This window comes from Salmo trutta, chromosome 40 (assembly GCF_901001165.1).
Source record: "Salmo trutta chromosome 40, fSalTru1.1, whole genome shotgun sequence".
NCBI classification, from domain to species: Eukaryota; Metazoa; Chordata; class Actinopteri; order Salmoniformes; family Salmonidae; genus Salmo; species Salmo trutta.
Window position 1 is genome coordinate 17,601,095 of NC_042996.1, and position 24,550 is coordinate 17,625,644.

At 43.8% G+C, this 24,550-nt stretch overlaps 1 protein-coding gene across 2 annotated transcripts in view; it reads left to right on the forward strand.

Annotated features, from left to right (window-relative positions):
- Positions 1–23,139: 23,139 nt before the first annotated feature.
- The window catches only part of pde3a (phosphodiesterase 3A, cGMP-inhibited), a 79,899-nt gene continuing 78,488 nt past the window's right edge, over positions 23,140–24,550 (forward strand). For both annotated transcript variants that reach the window (XM_029742315.1, XM_029742316.1), the window contains exon 1: positions 23,140–24,508. In XM_029742315.1, the coding sequence (XP_029598175.1) occupies positions 23,588–24,508 (921 nt within the window). In that variant the 5' untranslated portion in view covers positions 23,140–23,587. The remainder of the gene's footprint in view (positions 24,509–24,550) is intronic.

Genomic DNA, 24,550 nt, shown 5'->3' on the forward strand with positions numbered 1-24,550 from the left:
GCATAATGTGAATGTCTAGCAACCCAAAGGTTGTGAGTTCTAATCTCATCATGGACAACTATAGCATTTTTGTTAATTAGCAACTTTTCAACTACTTACTACTTTTTATCTACTTTATAACTAGTTAGCATGTTAGCTAACCATTCCCATAACCCTAACATTAACCCTTTTAGTTAACCCTTCCCCGAATCTTAACCTTTTAACCTAACTCCAAAATTTTACCTTAACCCCTAGCCTAGCTAAGGTTAGCCAGTTAGCTAATGTTAGCCACCTAGCTAGAATTCTTAACATATCATATGTTTTGCAAATCGTGAAATAAACTACATTTAGCAAATTCGTAAAATATTGTCTGTTTTGCAAATTCGTAACATAATACGAATTGTAGTTCGTAACATATACGAAATGGGTCATGGACATTGACAAATTAATACATACCATAACATATCATACTAAGGGCATCTTGGATTTACGTACAGAATAATTTGAAATGCTGTGAGACCAGGTTGCACCAAAAAACAATTAGGTGCTAAGGGACACAATAGTTCAACAGTATTCAAAAAGCATCTCAAAGTAAGTTTGCTGATCTAGGATCAGATCACCCCGCTCCAAATCATCTTATTAATTACGATCTAAAATGAAAAAATGATCCTAGATCAGCACGCCCTGTTTCTGAGTAGTTTTCACTCTAGAGTCACATCGACATGAAATAGCTGTTTAAATTGGCCAGCTCTAGGGTCAACCAATCCCAACTGTGATCACTTCTCATTAGCTCAAACATTGATTAATGAGGACATCACCTAATTAATCGGGGGTCTGCCAGCTCCATGGGAAACTGAATGTGCCTAAAATTGTGAAATATAGAATATGTCCACACCCCAGAAATGAAACTGCCAATAAGTACTGCCAATTACAGTATGTGTGAGGTGTCCATTTTTGGTTATTGTCATGAGAAGCCATTGAGATGCTTGGTCAGAACATTGCATGACAAATGTCCCTCCAGACCCTTATGGCATGTGTCCACAAGTGGCACCTCAGCTGAGATGATATGGGATGTTTTTGACTTCATAGAATGTCTGTCTGTTTAGGCTCAGGGACATGTTGAAATTCCAATTCAATAAATGGAATTCAACACTCTTTAGTTATTGAATTTTCAATTAATTTCCTAAATTGACAATAGAACTCCACTTGAATGATTTTACATTTTAGTGATTTAGCAGACACTCTTATCCAGAGCAACTTACAGTAGTGAGTGCCTACATTTTCGTACTGATCCCCCATGGGAATCAAACCCACAATCCTGGCATTGCAAGCACCATGCTCTACCAACTGAGCCATATTGTAAAGTGAGTATGTTTGTCTGATTGTGTCAGGCTCTTTAGCAGCCAGATCTGTGTCTGCAGCTGAAATCTCTGTCCCAGTCCTATTTCCAGACGTCTCCCTGTGGACTAGACCATTAACGTCCTGAGGGAATGTCTGTAGTGTTTCTATCTGTCCCAAACCGTCAATCTTCATGTCAACTGATAATGACATCACCAGAGCTAGACAACACTGACATTTCTGGACCTTCTCTTACTGATCCTGGCTGGGGCTGGGACTGACTGTGGAAAAAACACCCTGGCTGGCTGTTGATGGGGAAAGGAACGGAAACGTTGAACATGTCCTCTGTTCAGCGGAAATGGGACCAGATCAAAGCTTTTTTTCTTCCAAACTTTCTCAAGACACATTGAGACAATCGTGGACTGAAACTCCTTTATAACTACAATTTGCTACTTATTTTGACAACATACAGCACATCTATCTTGGCTGTTTGCTGTGATTCCCACACCAGGAAGTTATAATTGCTCAGGTACTCACTCTTATATTCACAAAGTAAAAAACAACACAAGTTTATACTTTCCAAATGGATGAAATTGTCACGCCAGCTCCCGCTCTTCCCCCCTGGCACTCGAGGGTGCCAGGCTCCCCAACACTACACACTCCTGCCATCATCATTACGCACACCTGCCTTCCCCCCCGTCACATGCATCAGCGATTATTGGACTCACCTGGACTCGATCACCTCTGTCATTACCTCCCCTATATCTGTCTGTCCCCCGCTCTGTTCCCCGCATCAGCATTTATTGTTATATGTCCTTGTATGCCCGTGTGCTGACGCTGTTCCTGTCCTATTTCATGTCTGTTCCTGATTAAATGTTTGACTCCCCGTACCTGCTTCTCTACTCCAGCGTCGGTCCTTACAGAAATGGCATACTGAGCATTGAAACGACAATCTCTTCTTCATTCAATCAAATATTGTTATTCCTTATCTTATTCTATTTGATATTGCATGGATGAAAGTTCCTGTCAAGTGTCAGTGTGCAGCGGGTAGGACTGAGTCAGGCGCAGGACACAGAACTGAGTAAAAAAAACATACTTTACTCGAATAAACCACAAAATAATTACACGCAGGAAAAATAGTCCAGCTCACAGAAATAGCGAACACTTAACAACGAACAAACACTCAAAAACCTTGTGGGAACCAGAGGGTTAAATAGGGAATAAATAATCATGTAATTGAAACCAGGTGTGAACAATCAAGACAAAACAAATGGACAATGAAATGTAGATCGGTGGCGACTAGAAAGCCGGTGACGTCGACCAACGAATGCCGCCCGAACAAAGAAAGAGGCACCAACTTCGGAGGAAGTTGTGACAGTCCCATACATCTGATGTCAGGATATTTTGCTGTGTTGCCTTTTTGTCATGTGCTGTTTTGTTATGTAACTTGGACCTGAACTTGATGTAATCCCTTCACAGAAGTGCTAACTTTAAGAGTAATACAAATCTATCTAGTGCCCTCTGAACTCCTAAACTGCCATTAGAGAGAGCGATAATCTTCATAAATCCTCTTAGCTAAAGATCAAGAACATAACAATAGATGCATATCCTTACATGTCCTTTTGACCTCTGCTTTCTCTGTCCCAAAGTATCCTGGGATAAGGTTTTCAAATGCAACAAATCCAACAACCGACATTCCATCTCATCCTGTGTCAGTAAGCTTAACATTTAGCCTTTTGGGCATAAAACAGATGTTTTATGGAACCCCTGACAAGAGTATGTTCCTGTGATTGCTACATCCTTTTCTATAATGTAAGTCTCTAGAATGCTTTTTGATAAGAACGTGGAAACAACGTTGATTAAATCAGTGCGTACCCAGTGGGAAATGTCTAAGAAGAAGAATAATATAGGTGAATACATTTAGTAAATCTATTGAATAAAAGTGCAGGCCACATCTTTTCTTTGTGGCAAGGTAAGAGGGTTAGCAAAATAATGGTTCTCCTGACTGTAGAGCATGTCATCAAGTCTTGCTGTTGTGAGATAAACAACAAATAATCCTGAATATCAATCAGGTATTTCAATTAGAATAATGTTCAAAGCAACCAGAGAGTTGAATGATGCTGCGGCTCTATGCCAGGATGACTATAAGGGTGCTTAGTCAAACACACAACGCTGATGAGTCTTGGTATCACCCTCCCCCTTCTCAGGTACAGTCTGGTTTAGTGTCTGTGTGCGCATAAGCATATACTGTATGTGTAAATGCTGATCAGTCTTTAAACCGGGCTCTACCCTCATTTCCTACTACCTCCCCTATCTCCTAATCCAGAACACTAATGCTACCAGTTGGCCCCAATCTAACCATGTTCAAGGGTTTTTGTTTTGGCCAGTTATGCAAATGTGTTGATTTACATATTGACGAAAGGCATGGATGGATATTGAGGTTGTGTGCGTTTGTGCATGAGTGTGTTATGTATGTGCACGTATGTGTGTGTTTTATTCATCAGTCGGCATGCTTGCTGCATGGATGGCTGCTGCCCTTATTAGGGACTTTATTTCATGGGTTGATGGGAAAACTGATTGGGTCGTCACTCCCTTGGCAATGGCCTCTGGCTGGAAACACAGTGATGAAAATCAGATCATTTGGGGTTATGAACACACACCGGCAATTTGAATAGACTGTTTTCTAGCTCAGGCTTCTCTAATGTTGAGCTTCAATAACAAGTTTGTTCTCTCCAGATCTGAAATGTTCCAGTTCATCATATGAAATATGCAGTTGACTCTCAGTTTCAGGTTTACTCAGTGCAGACTCACTCACAGGTGTCCACCCTCCATCCCATGTGCAACTTCTGCCATTATTGTCCAATGTCCACCATAATAAAAATCAGACGTCTTGGCTTGTGCATAGTTATCGCTTCCACTGACAATATGTCTTGGGTCATGGCGCCAACAGAGATAGTCGCCTCGCTTCGCGTTCTTAGGAAACTATGCAGTATTTAGTTTTTTTATGTATTATTTCTTACACTGTTACCCCAGGAAATCTTAAGTCTTATTACATACAGTCGGGAGGAACTATTGGATATAAGAACAACGTCAACTTAACAACATTACGACCAGGAATATGTCTTTCCCGAAGCGGATCCTCTGTTTGGTCCACCACCCAAGAGAATGGATCGGATCCCAGCTGGCGACCCAAAACAACGGCGCCGCAGAAGGGGCAGACGGAGCGGTCTTTTGGTCAGGCTCCGTAGACGGGCACATCGCTCACCGCTCCCGAGTATACTACTCGCCAATGTCCAGTCTCTTGACACCAAGGTAGACACAATTCGAGCAAGGGTTGCCTTCCAGAGACATCAGAGATTGTAACATTCTCTGTTTCACGGAAACATGGCTACTTGGGATACGTTATCAGAGTCGGTATAGCCTACCGGTTTCTTCACGCATCGCGCCGACAGAAACAAACATCTCTCTGGAAAGAAGAAGGGCGGGGGTGTATGCCTTATCATTAACGAGTCGTGGTGTGATCATAACAACATACAGGAACTCAAGTCCTTTTGCTCACCTGACCTAGAATTCCTTACAATAAAATGCCGACCGCATAATCTACCAAGAGAATTCTCTTTGATTATAATCACAGCCGTGTATATCCCCCCCATAGCAGACACCTCGACGGCCCTGAAAGAACTTCATTGGACTATATGTAAACTGGAAACCCCATTTCCTGAGGCTGCATTTATTGTAGCTGGGGATTTTAGCAAAGCTAATATGAAAACAAAGCTCCCTAAATTTTATCAGCATATAGAATGCGCGACCCAGGCTGGCAGCATTCTGGATCATTGCTACTCTAACTTCCGTGACACATACAAAGCCCTCCCTCGCCCTCCTTTTGGGCAAATCTGACCATGACTCCATTTTGTTGCTCCCAGCCTATAGACAGAAACTTAAACAGGAAACGCCCGTGCTCAGGTCTGTTCAACGCTGGTCCGTCCAATCTGATGCCACGCTTCAAGATTGCTTTGATCACGTGGACTGGGATATGTTCCAGATAGCCTCAGACAACAACATTGATGTATATGCTGATTCGGTGAGTGAGTTTAATAGCAAGTGTATCGGTGATGTTGTACCCACGGTGACTATTAAAACCTTCCCCAACCAGATGGCAGCATTTGCACAAAACTGAAAGCGTAAACCACTGCTTTTAATTATGGCGAGGCGACCGCAAACATGACAGAATACAAACAGTGTAGCTATTCCCTCTGCAAGGCAATCAAACAAGCTTAGCATCAGTATAGAGACAAAGTAGAGTCGCAATTCAATGGCTCAGACACGAGAAGTATGTGGCAGGGTCTACAGTCAATCACGGATTACAAAAAGAAAACCAGCCCCGTCGTGGACACCGACATCTTGCACCCAGACAAACTAAACAACTTCTTTGCTCGCATTGAGGACAATACAGTGCCACTGACACGGCCCGCTACCAAAACCTGCAGGCTCTCCTTCACCGCAGCCAAAGTGAGTAAAACATTTAAACGTGTTAACCCTCGCAAGGCTGCCGGCCCAGACGGCATCCCGAGCCGCGTCCTCAGAGCATGCGCAGACCAGCTGGCTGGTGTGTTTACGGACATATTCAATCAATCCTTATCCCAGTCTTCTGTTCCCACATGCTTCAAGAGGGTCACCATTGTTCCTGTTCCCAAGAAAGCTAAGGTAACTGAGCTAAATGACTATCGCCCCGTAGCACTCACTTCCGTCATCATGAAGTGCTTTGAGAGACAAGTCAAAAATCATATCACCTCCACCCTACCTGACACCCTAGACCCACTCCAATTTGCTTACCGCCCCAATAGGTCCACAGATGACGCAATCACACTGCACACTGCCCTAATCCATCTGGACAAGAGGAATACCTATGTAAGAATGCTGTTCATCGATTACAGCTCAGCATTTAACACCATAGTACCCTCCAAACTCGTCATTAAGCTCTCGACCCCACCCTGTGCAACTGGGTCCTGGACTGGACTGACGGGCCGCCCCCACGTGGTGAGGGTAGGAATCAACATCAACAACAACAAGGGTGCGTTCTCAGCCCTCTCCTGTACTACCTGTTCACCCAAGACTGCGTGGCCATGCACGCCTCCAACTCAATCATCAAGTTTGCAGACAACACTACAGGGGTAGGCTTGATAACCAACAATGACGAGATGGCCTACAGGGAGGAGGTGAGGGCCCTCAGAGTGTGGTGTCAGGAAAATAACCTCACACTCAACATCAACAAAACAAAGGAGATGATCATGGACTCAGGAAACAGCAGAGGGAGCACCCCCCTATCCACATCGAACGGGACAGTAGTGGAGAAGGTGGAAAGTTTTAAGTTCCTCGGCGTACACATCACAAACAAACTGAAATGGTCCACCCACACAGACAGCGTGGTGAAGAAGGCGCAACAGCGCCTCTTCAACCAGGAGGTTGAAGAAATTTGGCTTGTCACCGAAAGCACTCACAAACTTTTACAGATGCACAATCGAGAGCATCCTGTCGGGCTGTATCACCGCCTGGTACGGCAACTGCTCTGCCCACAACCGTAAGCCTCTCCAGAGGGTAGTGAGGTCTGCACAACGCATCACGGGGGCAAACTACCTGCCCTCCAGGACACCTACACCACCCGATGTCACAGGAAGGCCAAAAAGATCATCAAAGACAACAACCACCCGAGCCACTGCCTGTTCACCCCGCTATCATCCAGAAGGTGAGGTCAGTACAGGTGCATCAAAGCTGGGACCGAGAGACTGAAAAACAGCTTCTATCTCAAGGCCATCAGACTGTTAATAAACAGCCATCACAAACATTGAGTGGCTGCTGCCAACATACTGACTCAAATCTCTAGCCACTTTAATAATAAAAAATTGGATGTAATAAATGTATCACTAGTCACTTTATATAATGTTACATACCCTACATTACTCATGTCATATGTATATACTGTACTCTATACCATCTACTGCATCTTGCCTATGCCGCACGGCCATCACTCATCAATATATTTATATGTACATATTCTTATTCATTCCTTTACACTTGTGTGTATAAGGTAGTTGTTGTGAAATTGTTAGATTACTTGTTAGATATTACTGCACGGTCGGAACTAGAAGCACAAGCATTTCACTACACTCGCATTAACATCTGCTAACCATGTGTATGTGACCAATACAATTTGATTTGATTATGTCATATTAATTAATTGAGTCACAATTTCACTGGCATTTGGTAAAGGATACAAGAGCAGCTCAGGCCTGTTTTTAAAATTCACAAAAATAAGAAACACAGCTCTTCAATATTTATCCAGTTTAAATGGCAAACCTAAGTGACATATCAAATAAAAGTGTATTAATCACATGCTTCAAAAACAACAGGTGTGGACTAACAGTGAAAGGCTTACTTACAGACCCTTCCCAACAATGCAGAGCGAAAGAAAATACAGAAATAATAGAAAAGTAAAACACGTAATAATAAATACACAATGAGTGACGATAACGTGGCTATATAATTACAAGGGGTACCAGTATCAAGTCAATGTGTAGGGGTACAAGGTAATTGAGGTAGATATGTGCAGTACCAGTCAAAAGTTTGGACACACCTACTTATTGCAGTGTTTTCCTTTATTATCTACTATTTTCTACATTGAAGAATAATGGTGAAGACATCAAAACTATGAAATAACACATGGAATCACGTAGTAACTAAAAAAAAAAATGTTAAAAAAATTAACAGGTGTGCCGTGTTAAAAGTTAATTTGTGGAATTTCTTCATTCTTAATAAGTTTGAGCCAATCAGTTGTGTTGTGACAAGGTAGGGATGGTAAACAGAATATAGCCTTATTTGGTATAAGACCAAGTCCATATTATGGCAAGAACAGCTCAAATTAGCAAAGAGAAACGACAGTCCAGCATTACTTTAAGACATGCAGGTCAGTCAAGAACTTTGAAAGTTTCTTCAAGTGTAGTCACAAAAACCATCAAGCGATATCATGAAACTGGCTCTCATGAGGACAGGAATGGAAGACACAGAGTTACTTCTGCTGCAGAGGATAAGTTCATTAGACTTACCAGCCTCAGAAATTGCAGCCCAAATAAATGCTTCACAGAGTTCAAGTAGCAGACACATTTCAACATCAACTGTTCAGAGGAGGCTGCGTGAATCAGGCTTTCGTGGTCGAATTGCTGCAAAGAAACCACTACAAAAGGACACCAATAAGAAGAAGTGACTTGCTGGGGATACTAAACACGAGCAATGGACATTAGACCGGTGGAAATCTGTCCTTTGGTCTGATGAGTCCAAATTTGAGATTTTTGGTTCCAACCGCTGTGTCTTTGTGAGACATAGAGTAGGTGAACGGATGATATCCGTGTGTGTAGGTCCCACCGGGGAAGCATGGAGGAGGTGTGATGGTGTGGAGGTGTTTTGTTGGTGACACTGTCAGTGATTTATTGAAAAATCAAGGCACACTTAATCAGCATGACTACCACAGCATTCTTACATTACTCATCTCATATGTATATACTTTATTCTATACCATCTATTGCATCTTGCCTTTGCCTCTCGTTCATAGCTCATCCATATATTTATATGTACATATTCTTATTCCATCCCTTTACTTAGATCTGTGTGTATTAAGTAGTTGTTGTGGAATTGTTAGATTACTTGTTAGATGTTACTGCACTGTCGGAACTAGAAGCACAAGCATTTCACTACACTCGCATTAACATCCACTAACCATGTATGTGACCCATAACATTTGATTTGATTGTGCAGCGATACGCCATCCCATCTTGTTTGCGCTTAGTGGGACTATAATTTTGTTTTTCAACAGGACAATGACCCAAAACACACCTCCAGGCTGTGTAAGGGCTATTTGACCAAGAAGGAGAGTGATGGAGTGCTGCATCAGATGACCTGGCCTCCACAATCACCCAACCTCAACCCAATTGAGATGGTTTGGGATGAGTTGGACCGCAGAGTAAAGGACAAGCAGCCAGCAAGTGCTCAGCAGATGTGGGAACTCTTTCAAGACTGTTGGAAAAGCATTCCTCATGAAGCTGGTTGAGAGAATGCCAAGAGTGTGCAAAGCTGTCATCAAGGCAAAGGGTGGCTACTTTGAAGAATCTCAATATAATTATATTTTGATTTGTTTAACACTTTTTTGGTTACTATGTGATTCCATATGTGTTATTTCATAGTTTTGATATCTTCACTATTATTATACAATGAAGAAAATACTAAAAATAAAGAAAAACCCTGGAATGAGTAGGTGTGTTCAAACTTTTGACTGGTACTGTACATATAACTAGGAATAAAGTGACCGATAGTAAACAGTAGCAGCAGCGTATGTGTCAAAAAAGTTAATTCAAAAAGGGTCAATGCAGATAGTCCGGGTAGCCATTTGATCAGCTATTTAGCAGTCTTGTGGCTTGGGGGTAGAAGCTGTTCAGGTTCCTGTTGGTTCCAGACTTGGTGCATTGGTACAGCTCGCTGTGCGGTAGCAGAGAGAACAGTCTATGACTTGGGTGGCTGGAGTCTTTGAACAATTTTAGGGTCTTATTCTGACACCGCCTGGTATAGAGATCCTGGATGACATTCTGCTTCTTTCCTCTGTGTGTTTGCAGGCGGTAGGAACCCCTCCCTGGCTATTTCAATGATCCCTATAGTCGTGATGAAGGTCAGGTGAAAATCTGCTCTGTAAAGAGAGAGAGTGACCAGCAGACTGATGTGGAGGAGATGGAAGATGAGTGATTGGATGGGATCCACTAGGATCCAACTTGTTCTCACTCTCTGTCACCTCTCTGATGAGTTCATGTGTGTGTGTGTCACAAAGAAACATGGACAGGGACATTTGTATGTGTCTGCAAACATATAGACATACACACACACCGTCATGTTCCCAGACTCCAGACTCTCTCTCACCTGACCTGTACGTAGTGGTCTCTGAGCAGGGACACAGACAGGGAGGGAGGGTGGGGCGAGCAGCCCCAATCAGCTGCTGATAACCAGCCTTTTATCCCTGTATTCCTAAATGGTTAGCAGCCCTGGCTTATCTCCTGTTGACGCAAGAGAGGTCCGCACCACAACGCTGCCTGGAGGAAAGGCTGTTTTTTCTATTTAGTCCAGCTAGTGAGAATAATGGGTTTTCCTTGGATTCCCTGCAGCTGTGCAGATTAGATCACAGAGTGATTGAAACGTCTGGGCTGAGAGAGGAGATGGACGTCACTGACTGAGTGGGTTGGAAATCTCCTATCTCACTTTGGATAGTCGGGGTTGCTCATATATATATACACAGATCTAGGATCAGATTGGCTTACCCAATAGGGGAGGGGCTACTAAACTGACCTAAGATCAGTGTCTAGGCACTAGGGAGTTTGGACAACTTAATCCATCTCACTAAGGAAAGGAGCAGAAGACTAGAATGCAACTAAGCCAGCACATAGAGGACGTGGGGCAGGAAATGACCTGTTACCAGCTGTAACACTTTAGAGGTCAGAGGTCAAAATCATTATGAGCGTGGGTAATGTCTCAATAATCTAAAGTAGTCTAAAATAACTCCATTCCCTTTCTAACAAGCCCCTAGTACGCACACAGAGATATACATCACGGATCAAGAGATACAGGTATTTCAGCAATCCATGGAGGACAGTCTTGCACATTACAATGTTAACCATACTGTTGGTGTGAACAGGCCTGTCTGTGTAATTTACACTGCAGTACAGGAGAGAAAACAGGAAATGGAGAATTTTCTGCTCCACCAACGCATAAACAAGCCCTCTATCGTAAGGAAACAATTAGCAGAGGAGAAGAGCAGAGCAGTAAGGAAGATAATAAAAGACAAATCCAGTTTGAATGTAAATCTCTACTCTCTCCTGGGGAAAAGAGCAGGATTTACTGGTGGTAATCTTTAAAGTGTATAGATTTAAAATCTATAGCAATGTTGAAACTGCTCTGTGCTAGGATTACATCATTTCTAGTTTCTCGTTCTTATTTTGGGAATTTGTTTGATTGAAGGACAAGCCAAAGCTGTCAGGGGCATAACTATACTGAACAAAAAATATAAACGCAACATGCAACAATTTCAATGATTTTACTGTGTTACAGTTCATAGAAGGAAATCAGTCAGTTGAAAACAATTAATTAGGCTCCAATCAATGGATTTCACATGACTGGGCAGGGGCGCAGCCATGGGTGAGCCTGGGGGGGCATAGGCCCACCCACTGGGGAGCTGGCCCAGCCAATCAGAATTAACTTTCCCCGACAAAAGGGCTTTATTTATATATATACATACAGAAATACTCTTCAGTTTCATCAGCTGTCCGGGTGGCTGGTCTCAGACAATACCACAGGTGAAGCCAGATGTGGAGGTCCTGGGCTGGCGTGGTTACACGTGGTCTGTGGTTGTGAGGCCAGTTGGAAGCCCTGCCAATTTCTGCAAAACGATGTTGGAGGCGGCTTATGGTAGAGAAATTAACATTCAATTATCTGGCAACAGCTCTGGTGGACAATCCTGCAGTCAGCATGCCAATTGCACGCTCCCTCAAAACTTGAGATATCTGTGGCATTGTGTTGTGTGACAAAACTGCACATTTTAAAGTGCCCTTTTATTGTCCCTGGCACAAGGTGCAGCTGTGTAATGATCATGCTGTTTAATCAGCTTCTTGATATGTCACACCTGTCAGGTGTATTGATTACCTTGGCAAAGGAGAAATGTTCACTAACAGGGATGTAAACAAATACGTGCCCAACATTTGAGAGAAATACTCTTGTCGTGCGTGTGGAAGATTTCTGGGATCTTTTATTTCAGCTCATAAAACATGGGACCAAAACTTTACATGTTGTGTTTATATTTTTATTCGGTATAGATATGAGGACACCGGTAATTTATTTGAATAAAACAAATACATTTAGAGAGAGATTTTTGGAACTCAGGGTCTCGACTTAATGTTGAGAGTTAGAATAGTAAAATACACAAGGTGCAATTTCGAAACGTGGTTGTGCATCAGCAGTTTTTCTCTTGTTATACAGTGTGCCACTCATTGACAGTCACTAAATTAGCCCATGTCAGTTAAACATTTTTAGATTGGTAAATTAGCCTAGCTAGCTATCTAAACTTGTACTAATCACGGCCAAATTACCAACCGGGCACGCAGGGCATGTACTGCCCTGACTTCCTGGGGGCCCCCATTGATTTTTGTCACTCTAACTCAGATATCATATTAACAAGGCATGAGACACAAGTCATTGTGAAATGTGTAGAAATACAGGAAATTAGCTGTAAAACTGCAACATCAAAAAAATTATGCAAAGCAAAGTTATTTGTTTAACTTTTGTTAACAAAATACTTTTTCTACTAACAGATCCCTTTGTACGTATTAAATTATTGTAATGTCTGTCTTTGGAAGAAGAGGACCAAGGCGCAGCGTGTTGAGTGCTCATCATTTAATATATATTCTGAGAACACAATATACAAAGAGAAAACGACAGCCAAACAGTTCTGTCAGGTCTACAAAACACTAAACAGAAATTAACCACCCTTAAAACCCATAGGAAAACAGGCTACCTAAGTATGGCTCCCAATCAGCGACAACGATGTACAGCTGTCCCTAATTGAGAAACATACCAGGCCAAAACAAAGAAATACAAAAACATAGAAAAAAGGACATAGAATGCCCACCCTAGTCACACCCTGGCCTAACCAAAATAGAGAATAAAACCCTCTCTATGGCCAGGGCGTGACAATTATAGTTTTTAATCCCGGTTTTCCAGAAATCCCTAACCCTGGTTGGATTTAGGATTTTCTGCTTATTCCCTCCTGATTCTGGGAATCTTCCAGCAGAGTTTGCTTGAAAACCAGGGAATTCTGGGGAAGTTAACATATTTTTTAAACCCTAAACAGGAGTGTGAGAAGTTAATTGCAGAGGTTATTTTCTTGGAATGCAATTTCTAAACCGTTGTAAAAATATGCACCACAAATCATGTTACCAAAATTGTCTCTCTGAAAAAAAGTGAAAAAGCGTCTTTGATATTAAAATCAGTACCCTCCATTCGTCTTCAGGCTAAGGAACCAAGGACTCTTAGTAGAGGTTTAATAATCTCTGCCTGTCAGCAAAGTCATGAAAAATACATAAGTATATAAAAAATACAAAATCATAATGTAGGGAAAGACAGACATCCTAGATCTCTGGTTAGGAGCAACTTCCTCTAGCAGTAAAAACACTGAATTCTTAGCAACTCGAAAACAAACAGAGAGGGTCCACTTCCTCCAGAAGTTTGAGTGGCCTATATGCAAATGCACTGTTGTGTCATCTATCCACAGACCTCGGCTGGATAGACTGCCTTGTGACAGTTATAGTTTTCTAGGGATATGTTTGCATGTGTGATAAAACCACAAGCGGTCATGCGAAAGGTTGGTGGTATGTAAATGATCAAGCGTTTGTTAAAGCCCTCTGTTACAGTATTGGTCAGCTAAAGATGTTGAGGCTATATATACTGCTCAAAAAAATAAAGGGAACACTTAAACAACACATCCTAGATCTGAATGAAAGAAATAATCTTATTAAATACTTTTTTCTTTACACAGTTGAATGTGCTGACAACAAAATCACACAAAAATAATCAATGGATATCCAATTTATCAACCCATGGAGGTCTTGATTTGGAGTCACATTCAAAATTAAAGTGGAAAACCACACTACAGGCTGATCCAACTTTGATGTAATGTCCTTAAAACAAGTCAAAATGAGGCTCAGTAGTGTGTGTGGCCTCCACGTGCCTGTATGACCTCCCTACAACGCCTGGGCATGCTCCTGATGAGGTGGCGGATGGTCTCCTGAGGGATCTCCTCCCAGACCTGGACTAAAGCATCTGCCAACTCCTGGACAGTCTGTGGTGCAACGTGGCGTTGGTGGATGGAGCGAGACATGATGTCCCAGATGTGCTCAATTGGATTCAGGTCTGGGGAACGGGCGGGCCAGTCCATAGCATCAATGCCTTCCTCTTGCAGGAACTGCTGACACACTCCAGCCACATGAGGTCTAGCATTGTCTTGCATTAGGAGGAACCCAGGGCCAACCGCACCAGCATATGGTCTCACAAGGGGTCTGAGGATCTCATCTCGGTACCTAATGGCAGTCAGGCTACCTCTGTCGAGCACATGGAGGGCTGTGCGGCCCCCCAAAGAAATGTCACCCCACACCATAACTGACCCACCGCCAAACCGGTCATGCTGGAGGATGTTGCAGGCAGCAGAACGTTCTCCACGGCGTCTCCAGACTCTGTCACGTCTGTCAAGTGCTCAGTGTGAACCTGCTTTCATCTGTGAAGAGCACAGGGCGCCAGTGGCGAATTTGCCAATCTTGGTGTTCTCTGGCAAATGCCAAACGTCCTGCACGGTGTTGGGCTGTAAGCACAACCCCCACCTGTGGACGTCGGGCCCTCATACCACCCTCATGGAGTCTGTTTCTGACCGTTTGAGCAGACACATGCACATTTGTGGCCTGCTGGAGGTCATTTTGCAGGGCTCTGGCAGTGCTTCTCCTGCTCCTCCTTGCACAAAGGCGGAGGTAGCGGTCCTGCTGCTGGGTTGTTGCCCTCCTACGGCCTCCTCCACGTCTCCTGATGTACTGGCCTGTCTCCTGGTAGCGCCTCCATGCTCTGGACACTACGCTGACAGACACAGCAAACCTTCTTGCCTCAGCTCGCATTGATATGCCATCCTGGATGAGCTGCACTACCTGAGCCACTTGTGTGGGTTGTAGACTCCGTCTCATGCTACCACTAGAGTGAAAGCACCGCCAGCATTCAAAAGTGACCAAAACATCAGCCAGGAAGCATAGGAACTGAGAAGTGGTCTGTGGTCCCCACCTGCAGAACCACTCCTTTATTGGGGGTGTCTTGCTAATTGCCTATAATTTCCACCTGTTGTCTATTCCATTTGCACAACAGCATGTGAAATGTATTGTCAATCAGTGTTGCTTCCTAAGTGGACAGTTTGATTTCACAGAAGTGTGATTGACTTGGAGTTACATTGTGTTGTTTAAGTGTTCCCTTTATTTTTTGAGCAGTGTATATATATATATATACACACACACATAAACACACACACACAAACACACACACACACACACACACACACACACACACACACACACACACACACACACACACACACACACTTACACTATGTTTGTGAATTAAAGCAGACGAGCCTCCAGCTGGTATGGCTGCCCTCTATAATTGCTGTGTCCATTAGTATGAGTCATTGATTACAGTAATATAATAACCATGCTGTAACCAAGCTGTTATTGAATCATGTTCTCCTCAACAGACTGCAGCATGTGAAACCCTCAGATGGAATCTGTTATCACCGGCTATAATCAGAGCACATTCATGTTTATCTTCTCCATTTATAACAATACTTCAGGGATAATTGTAGGGATACTGTAGCGTAAAGGTACAGTTGAAGTCGGAAGTTTACATACACTTAGGTTGGAGTCATTAAAACTCGTTTTTCAACCACTCCACAAATTTCTTGTTAACAAACTATAGTTTTGGCAAGTCATTTAGGAAATTTACTTTGTGCATGACACAAGTAATTGTTCCAACAATTGTTTACAGACAGATTATTTCACTTATAATGGGGAAACAAATGGAAAAGAATATATACACACACATTTCCTAGACACGCAAAATGCTTCTTTTTTAGTTGAGTCAGCGACATTTAAGATTTTACTGTGTAATTCACAACACATCGACTTAATTTTCTCCTCATATTGAAAAGAAATGGAGACTACCTTGTATCACAATTCCAGTGGGTCAGAAGTTTACATATAGTAAGTTGACTGTGCCTTTAAACAGCTTGAAAAATTCCGGAAAATGATGTCATGGCTTTAGAAGCTTCTGATAGGCTAATTGACATCATTTGAGTCAATTGGAGGTGTACCTGTGGATGTATTTCAAGGCCTACCTTCAAACTCAGTGCCTCTTTGCTTGACATCATGGAAAAATCTAAAGAAATCAGCCAAGACCTAAAAAAAAACAATGGTAGACCACAAGTCTGGTTCATCCTTGGGAGCAATTTCCAAATGCCTGAAGGTACCACGTTCATCTGTACAAACAATAGTACGCAAGTATAAACACCATGGGACCGCTCAGCCATCATACCGCTCAGGAAGGAGATGCATTCTGTCTCCTAGAGATGAACGTACTTTGGTGCGAAAAGTTCAAATCAATCCCAGAACAACAGCAAAGGACCTTGTGAAGATACTGGAGGAAACAAAATAATCTATATCTACAGTAAAACGAGTCCTATAGTCGACATAACCTGAAAGGCCGCTCAGCAAGGAAGAAGCCACTGCTCCAAAACTGACATAAAAAAGACAGACTACGGTTTGCAACTGCACATGGGGACAAAGATCGGACTTTTTGGAGAAATGTCCTCTAGTCTGATGAAACAAGAATAGAATTGTTTGGCCATAATGACCATCGTTATGTTTGGAGGAAAAAGGGGGAGGCTTGCAAGCCGAAGAACATCATCCCAACCATGAAGCACGGGGGTGGCAGCATCCTGTTGTGGGGTGCTTTGCTGCAGGAGGGACTGGTGCACTTCACAAAATAGATGGCATCATGAGGATGGGAAATTATGTGGATATATTGAAGCAACAACTCAAGACATCAGTCAGGAAGTTAAAGCTTGGTCGCAAATGGTTCTTCCAAATGGACAATGGCCCCATGCATACTTCCAAAAAAATCATTCTCTCTACTATTATTCTGACATTTCACATTCTTAAAAAAAGAGGTGATCCTAACTGACCTAAGACAGGGAATTTTTACCAGGATTAAATGTCAGGAATTGTGAAAAACTGAGTTTTGTATTTAGACAAATGTATTTGTCTAAAGTGTATGTAAACTTCCGACTTAAACTGTAGATCACAATATAAGTACTCCATATACACTCATAATAATGAATGCTCAAGAACAATCTCCCTATCCACCTTAGTAATAGGAGTAACCCTACTGAAAATTTCACAAAATAAACATGTTCCATTTACCAGGCTAACGTTTAACATGACAAAATGCAGCAACATCGCTCAAAACTGCTGATTTGAGGAAATCAGTTTGGAAAATCTACATTCTAGAATCAGTTTGGAACGTCTACATTACAGAACTGTACACAGAGGCTGTTTGTGGGTGACATGGCTCAGAGAGTAAAGCAGTGAAACAGGAGGTTTCCTAAAGGTGTTCTTGGAGGTTTCTTAAGCACCTTTAAGTGAGGCCCCCTGGACCACTGAGTGAGAGCATCAGAGCAGCACCTTCTAACGACATTCCTCAAGTTCAGGAAAACATCTAATCGCCCCGGCAGGAAAAGAGCTGAGAGTGAAGTCATCTCTTTCTGGGCCACTGGAGGCCCCTCCTCACACAGAAACACACACACACACACACACACACACACACACACACACACACACACACACACACACACACACACACACACAGAGACATGCAGACATGCAGACTAACCCAGTGTGGTGTGCCCTCTCTCCTACAGAGGAGGGGGATGCTGGCTGTTTTTCCTGGCAGCCATTGAACAAACACCCATCCGATGACGTCGCACTGGCCAGAGAGTCAGAACATGACAAATAGGTTCATGTGGTATTATTATTCAAAACGTTATGGCAATAGCAGTGCATTCTGAATTGACCTGAGAAGCAGAAGTATTCCATGTACATACAGTGAAAGTGTAAATCTTGTTATAGAATAAGTGACTTGTGACCGCTATGCAAACAGGCCGCACTCCACTACAGCTGCAGCAGGCTCCTCCCAGTCATTCTGGTGGGTTTAGCCTGAAACAAAAACAAATCAAAAAATGTATAGATCACTAGAAATATGTAACAGCATGTTAATACAATATTTTTGCTAGTTTAATTACAATGTTTCTACACAGGTATAAGTGGAATTCATTTTGAGTAAGTGTAACCAAAATATTATTGTTGATATTAAAAGCTTTTAATATTAATTACGACAGTTTCTTAGGAATTGACACAGCTGTGTTGATTCATTGGGAGTATGGCGATTCAAAATGTCCTCTCCTTTCTTTGCGGTAGCAAGCTGAGGCTGGGGGCAGTGTCTCAGTTCTGTAGACACACAGGGGCTGCTGCTGCTCATTCAGCAAGCTTACGACACAAGTAACTCTGGAGCAGGCAGCATGTGTGAACACACACTGCGCGCGTGTGTGTGTGTGTGTGTGTGTGTGTGTGTGTGTGTGTGTGTGTGTGTGTGTGTGTGTGTGTGTGTGTGTGTGTGTGTGTGTGTGTGTGTGTGTGTGTGTGTGTGTGTGTGTGAGTGAGAAAGAAAGAAAGAAAGAAAGAGAGAATGTGTGTGTGAGTGTGTGAATGTGTATGTGTTAACTGTAATGAGGAGAGGAGGAGAGTAGACCCATGGACATCAAAGGGACCCTGGTCATGTATACCTGGGAATCATCCACCTGGATATCTGCCATCAACATAATGATCTGCCCATGGGGTTGATTGAGTGCTGAAGTCCATTGTGAAACATTAGTGCTTTCTAAAAGTGGATCTTTTGTCTGGTTGATGAGTCATCAGTCAGGCCTATTGATCGAGGGGAGCGTGCTCTGCCCTGTTATCCTGTTTAAAATGTTCACATTCGTAGGCTACACAGAGCGAGGGTTAACTGGAGCCAGAGTAACCAGGCCTTCCTCGCCTCATAATGTGTTATATGACCCCGTGTGACCTTCAGTTCAACGAGCCAGTCTCTACACAACTAGCCTGGCTTCCTGAATGTTTCTGCTTAAACCAACAATGGCTAAAGCCAACGCATGGATAAAGAAGTGGCATCCAGGCTACTAACTACACAACATAGACCACACAGGAGATTTAGGTACGTAGCCTCAGGTCTCTGCTCCCAGGGTCCAATTTGTATTTTTTATTTAACCTTTATTTAACTAAGCACGTCAGTTAAGAACAAATTCTTCTTTACAAACACAGGCCAACCTCGTTATCAGGAACCATGGTTTAACTCAACCGTGATATGAACTCATTATTGACCCTTAGTTAAACCCTGTTATGGTTACAAATCGCTGTCGTTTGGGAAGGCTAAAAATTCACCGGCTATGTTTGGAAAAATATGGGATGTTTTTAGTAGCGTGGATGGAGGAATCTGTATCCCCTCCAAATGCTACATTGTTTCCAGAAATGGGATGTTTGATTTGTTGATCCAGTTGGGCTGGTCGGAGAGGAGTTTGAACTTTGAGCTCTGGCTGATTAGTAGGGGATAATTAGGTTCAAAAGTGGGCTACTATGTGCATCATAACACATGGCTCATACGGTTTATTAGTAGAGTTGTACAGTCCCTCCTCTCCTCTCTTGTCCTCTCCTCTCCTCTAATCTATCCTCCCCTGACTTTTCCTTTTCGTTGCTCTCCTCCACTCTCTTCTAATTTCTTCTTCTCTTCTCCTTTCTTTTCTCTTGTTCTCTCCCCCTCTGATCGTCTCCTCTCTCCACTCCTTTGTTTTCCTGACACAGCTCCATCAATGCCCCCTCCATCCTCCTCTCCTCTCCCAGTAGTCTGCAGGGTGAGCCAGCTCCTCAGATTCCTTGATTCCCATTTGACCACAGGAGTGTGTCTAGAGAGGACAACATGAAGGATCGGGACTAAAGGTTTAGGATTGTTATTATCCCAACCTGTCCCTGCCAAGACGGGATTCATGTCAGCACCACTGACGTACCAGCAGTCAGAATTTAACCCTGTTCAAGGTTGGATTCTCCCTGTGCTCAGCCGCTGTTTGTCCCACCTGTAATGGGTTTCAGAGTCACTGATTTGGCTCTGGGATACAGTCACAGAAAGGGCAGGATTATTTAGCAGGGCATTGGCGGGAGTATCTTGTCTGAATGTTAAACACTGTCGCTGTATCTAGGCTTCTTACAGAGCAGTAGCCACCCTTTGCCTTGATGACAGCTTTGCACACTCATGACAGTCTTGTCCCATCGCTGCAACTCCCGTACGGACTCGGGAGAGGCGAAGGTCGAGAGCCATGCATCCTCCGAGACACGACCCCGCCAAGCCGCGCTGCTTCTTGACACACTGCTCGCTTAACCCGGAAGCCAGCCGCAATAATGTGTTGAAGGAACACCGTACAGCTGGCGACCAAGGTCAGCGTGCATGCTCTAGTGATTCCACAAGGAGTCACTAGAGTGCGATGGGACAAGGACATCCCAGCCGGCCAAACCTTCCCCTAACCCGGACGACACAGGACCAATTGTGTGCCGCCTCATGGGTCTCCCGGTTGCGGCCGGCTGCGATACAGCCCGGGATCGATCCCGGATCTGTAGTGGCGCCTCTAGCACTGTGATGCAGTTTCTTAGACTGCTGTGCCACTCGGGAGGTCCAGGAGAAAGGTTACATGGTCCAGCAGAGGCAGACAGGGCCGTCCTGCTAAGGTTACAGAGACTGGTCCTACTTTGCAATACATTGACCTTGTATAGTAATAACATTGTAATAATGTAACGCGGTGTTACCATCTAGGCAACTCTTTGGGTTGGTTTGAAATGGATTTGTCCTACTGTGAAATGGAATTGGTCCTAATTGTGTTGAATGCTAACTATTGTGTCTCATTAACAGGAATGCTGCACCCTTTTAAAAGGGGTCTGCCCTCAGCACCATTGAGCAAAGCATGGCTAGACAGAGAGGAGAGGTGCTGCACTCCAACCGGCCAGCTTTACAATAACATTGTAATACCTATGTACGGACAGTGTGTTTACAGTGTAGGTATGCATAACAAGACTGTCTATGAACCATAAACAGATGATTTCAGCCTTCGCGGTAGGTCTCCGGTGTAACACTCATAAAACTAGGCGACCAAAACACTCAGGGTAATCACAAAATGTACAGAGGTCTGTCTGTGTGCGCACACCTCCTTGTATGTTCTGATCTGGAGTCAGTCATGTGTTTATTTTAGCTTGGGTACATTAGCGGTGGTCTCTGTTTGACACATCACACTCTCTTCATCTTGGACTGCTCAGAGCTGTTTGCTTTGAGAAAGGGTCCTTGCCATGTGAGATCCATCAGCTTAGGCCTATTCCGTTCTTTTGTCCAATAAACATGTTAAGGTTAAGTTGGAGAGCAGGGCTTTGCCGTTCATTTTTAAACGTCTTTTAGTGTTTTTGTATAACACCTGAGTGCCAATGTACAATGTTGCCTTTAAAACTAAGCAGGTTTGGTCCTAGTCGGTCCCTGGATGAGAGATCAGATGCTGCTGGAAGTGGTGTTGGAGTGCCAGTAGGAGGCACTCTTTCCTCTGGTCTAGAAAAATATCCCAATGCCCCAGGGCAGGGATTGGGGACATTGCCCTGTGTAGGGTGCCGTCTTTTGGATGGGACGTTAAACTGGTGACCTGACTCTCAGTGGTCACTAAAGATTCCATGGCACTTATGATTAGAGTAAGGGTGTTAACCCTGGTGCCCTGGTTAAATTCCCATTCTGGCCCTCATACTGTATCATCATAGCCACCTAATCATCCCCAGCTTCCAATTGGTTCATTCATCTCCCTTCATCTCCCCTGTAACTATTCCCCAGGTTGTTGCTGTAAATGAGAATGTGTTCTCAGTCAAATTACCTGTTAAAATAAGGGTTGAATCAATAAATAACAAGTGCATGTAAGGTCACGCATTAACAAGCTACAATGTGACATCACAGAGCTGGTAGGGAGGGAGGTCGGATGTGTGACCTCTACCTGTGGCATACTGCAAACACAATCTCAAACACCTTTCCTCTCTGAATACACTGCTCCCAAAAGTTGTTCTATTCTACCAAAATATGTGATTAGTTTATATTCCAAATCTAACTTGGGTCCCAAATGGCACTCATTCCCTATATAAAGCACTCCTTTTTACTATATAGGGAATAGGGTGCCATTTATGCCACTTCACAAACCTCAGATCCAGTCTTACATCAAACACATTTATTTATATAGCCCTTTTTACATCAGCCGTTGTCACAAAGTGCTGTACAGAAACCCAGCCTAAAACCCCAAACAGGAAGCAATGCAGATGTAGAAGCATCATGTGAATTGCCCTTCAGTTGCACCTGCCTGGTCTCCTCTTTCATGACAATCGATTTGGCTTACCGTAAAATCATTTGATAAGTTGATAAGAGTTGATAAGATCATAAAAAGTGAAAGATAGCCTAATGTTTACCCTTTGAAGTTCATTCCTTTCATGAAATACGCAATGAGAGAAGAGGTGTAAGTTGAGCTCATCTTTTTAGGATATGGATTGGATGACGTAGCCCATGATGCAAGTGAGTTTAATATGCATTATTCAAGGTACACCTTCCATAGAAAAAACGTGGGATCTTCTGCCAGCGGTTTCCAACTGCACTGGGAAACTCACCAGCCATTTTCTACTACCATGACATGGTATTTATTTCCAGCAGAGCCTACAGAAAATGTTATAATTGATGTTCGTGGAAATGGGCCTAATTATTGCAATCATTATCATAATTATAATCAATACCATCACGATCATTATTGCTTTGTTTTGTGACGCCTTTCGAGTCACCGGACCAAGTCGGGGCTCTATTTCACCTCTGTAAAAAATTTTTTAAAAAAGAATACGGCAGGAAATCTCTATGTAAACATGGTTTACGTCCGCGCAGCAGTATGCCGCGCTTCGGCAAACTCCGCTGCTGTCCCTTCAATAGGAGAGTAGTAGCCTAACCTATGAAGAGCAGAAGAAACGTGAGGGAGAAATAACACCGAGAGAGAAACAGACGGAGCGGCACAAAGGAGAGAGGAGTGTTGTGCGAGAGGGCGGTATAGAGGGAGATGAGAGGAGATGCAGGCAGTGGCCTAGATGTGCGAATCGCCAAGAGTTGCTCTTTCTGGTTCACCGGATGGAGGCTGCTCCCGCGCAGGGAGGACTAGAGAAAATATGGGGATGTTTTACGCGGTTTGTTGAAGTCTTCACAGTGAACCGTTACTTTTTTTCAGTACGTTTGTTCGTTCATTCGTGTTCTGTATTTTTATGTAGCCTACATTGTGTGTGTTTTGGGGAGAAATGGGTCAATAATTTGGAAGCGCCCATGCAGTAGCGCACAGTCCCACACACTGCCGCGCGTTATGGCTCTCTCTGTCAAACATGGTATGAAAATGCACTGAGCCTTTTACATTTACACACTGCAAATATATAGTTCACGCCGCTTTCTTCGCTCCCCCTATGTGATGGCGATGGAAGTGGAAGCTGACAGTGGCAGAGGTATATCAAGGAGCGCTCATGAGAAATACCCGCGGGCGGTGGAGCGCAACGGCTATGTGAAAACATGTGTCACCCCTCTGTATCAGGACGCAGGCTGCCAGTCGTGGCTGAGACTCGCAGAAATATGGACTTCCCGGAGACTGTCATCAGCAGTGTGTGTGGGCTCTGTATCGGTTATCCTCGCTTTGCTGGTCAGATTGGTTGACTGGGACGTGGAGCAGCAGAGTTGCGGCAGTAACGGCGAGAAGAACGGCGAGTCTGGATCTCTAATTCATTTCGTGGCGAGCTGTGTGGTGGAACTGTTGTTGAACGTATGGTACCTGGTGTCCCCCGTCTTCACTCTCGTATGTGCCTTCTTTTGGGTTGGCTTGTACCTGATCCGTTGCGGGGTGCTGATCCGGACCGCCGTGTTTCTGTTGGCAGTGTGTCACTTGGGCGAAGCCGCGGCGCAGTCTCTCTTGCACGGTGCGGAGGACCAGTTGCTGTCGTTTACCGCCACCTTGGTGGTTCTGTCCTGTCTAGCCGGCGGGGCGCTGATGGTGGTCAGGCTCGGACAGGGGGTTTCCGTCATCGTCTTCATCAGCATCATCAGGACTGTGTCTCTCATCTCCCTCAACAAGGTCCGGGCCAGCTGGAGACCCTACCTGGCGTACCTGGTAGGAGTGCTGGGGGTCCTGCTAGCGAGGTATGCTGACCGGCTCCTGACGGGCTCAGGGCCACTCGGGGCGGGTTGTAGCTACGTGACAGCGGGGAAGGAAGATAATATCATTCCCGTGTTTAAAAGGCGACGGCGGTCCAGTTCGGTGGTCTCCTCAGACATGGCGCACAGTCACAGCAACAGCAAGTCCCACCGAAGGACCTCGCTCCCATGCATTCCACGGGAACAGGTAAAAGCTTAGCTATAATTTGAATGTTTGGCTTTTTTTTTT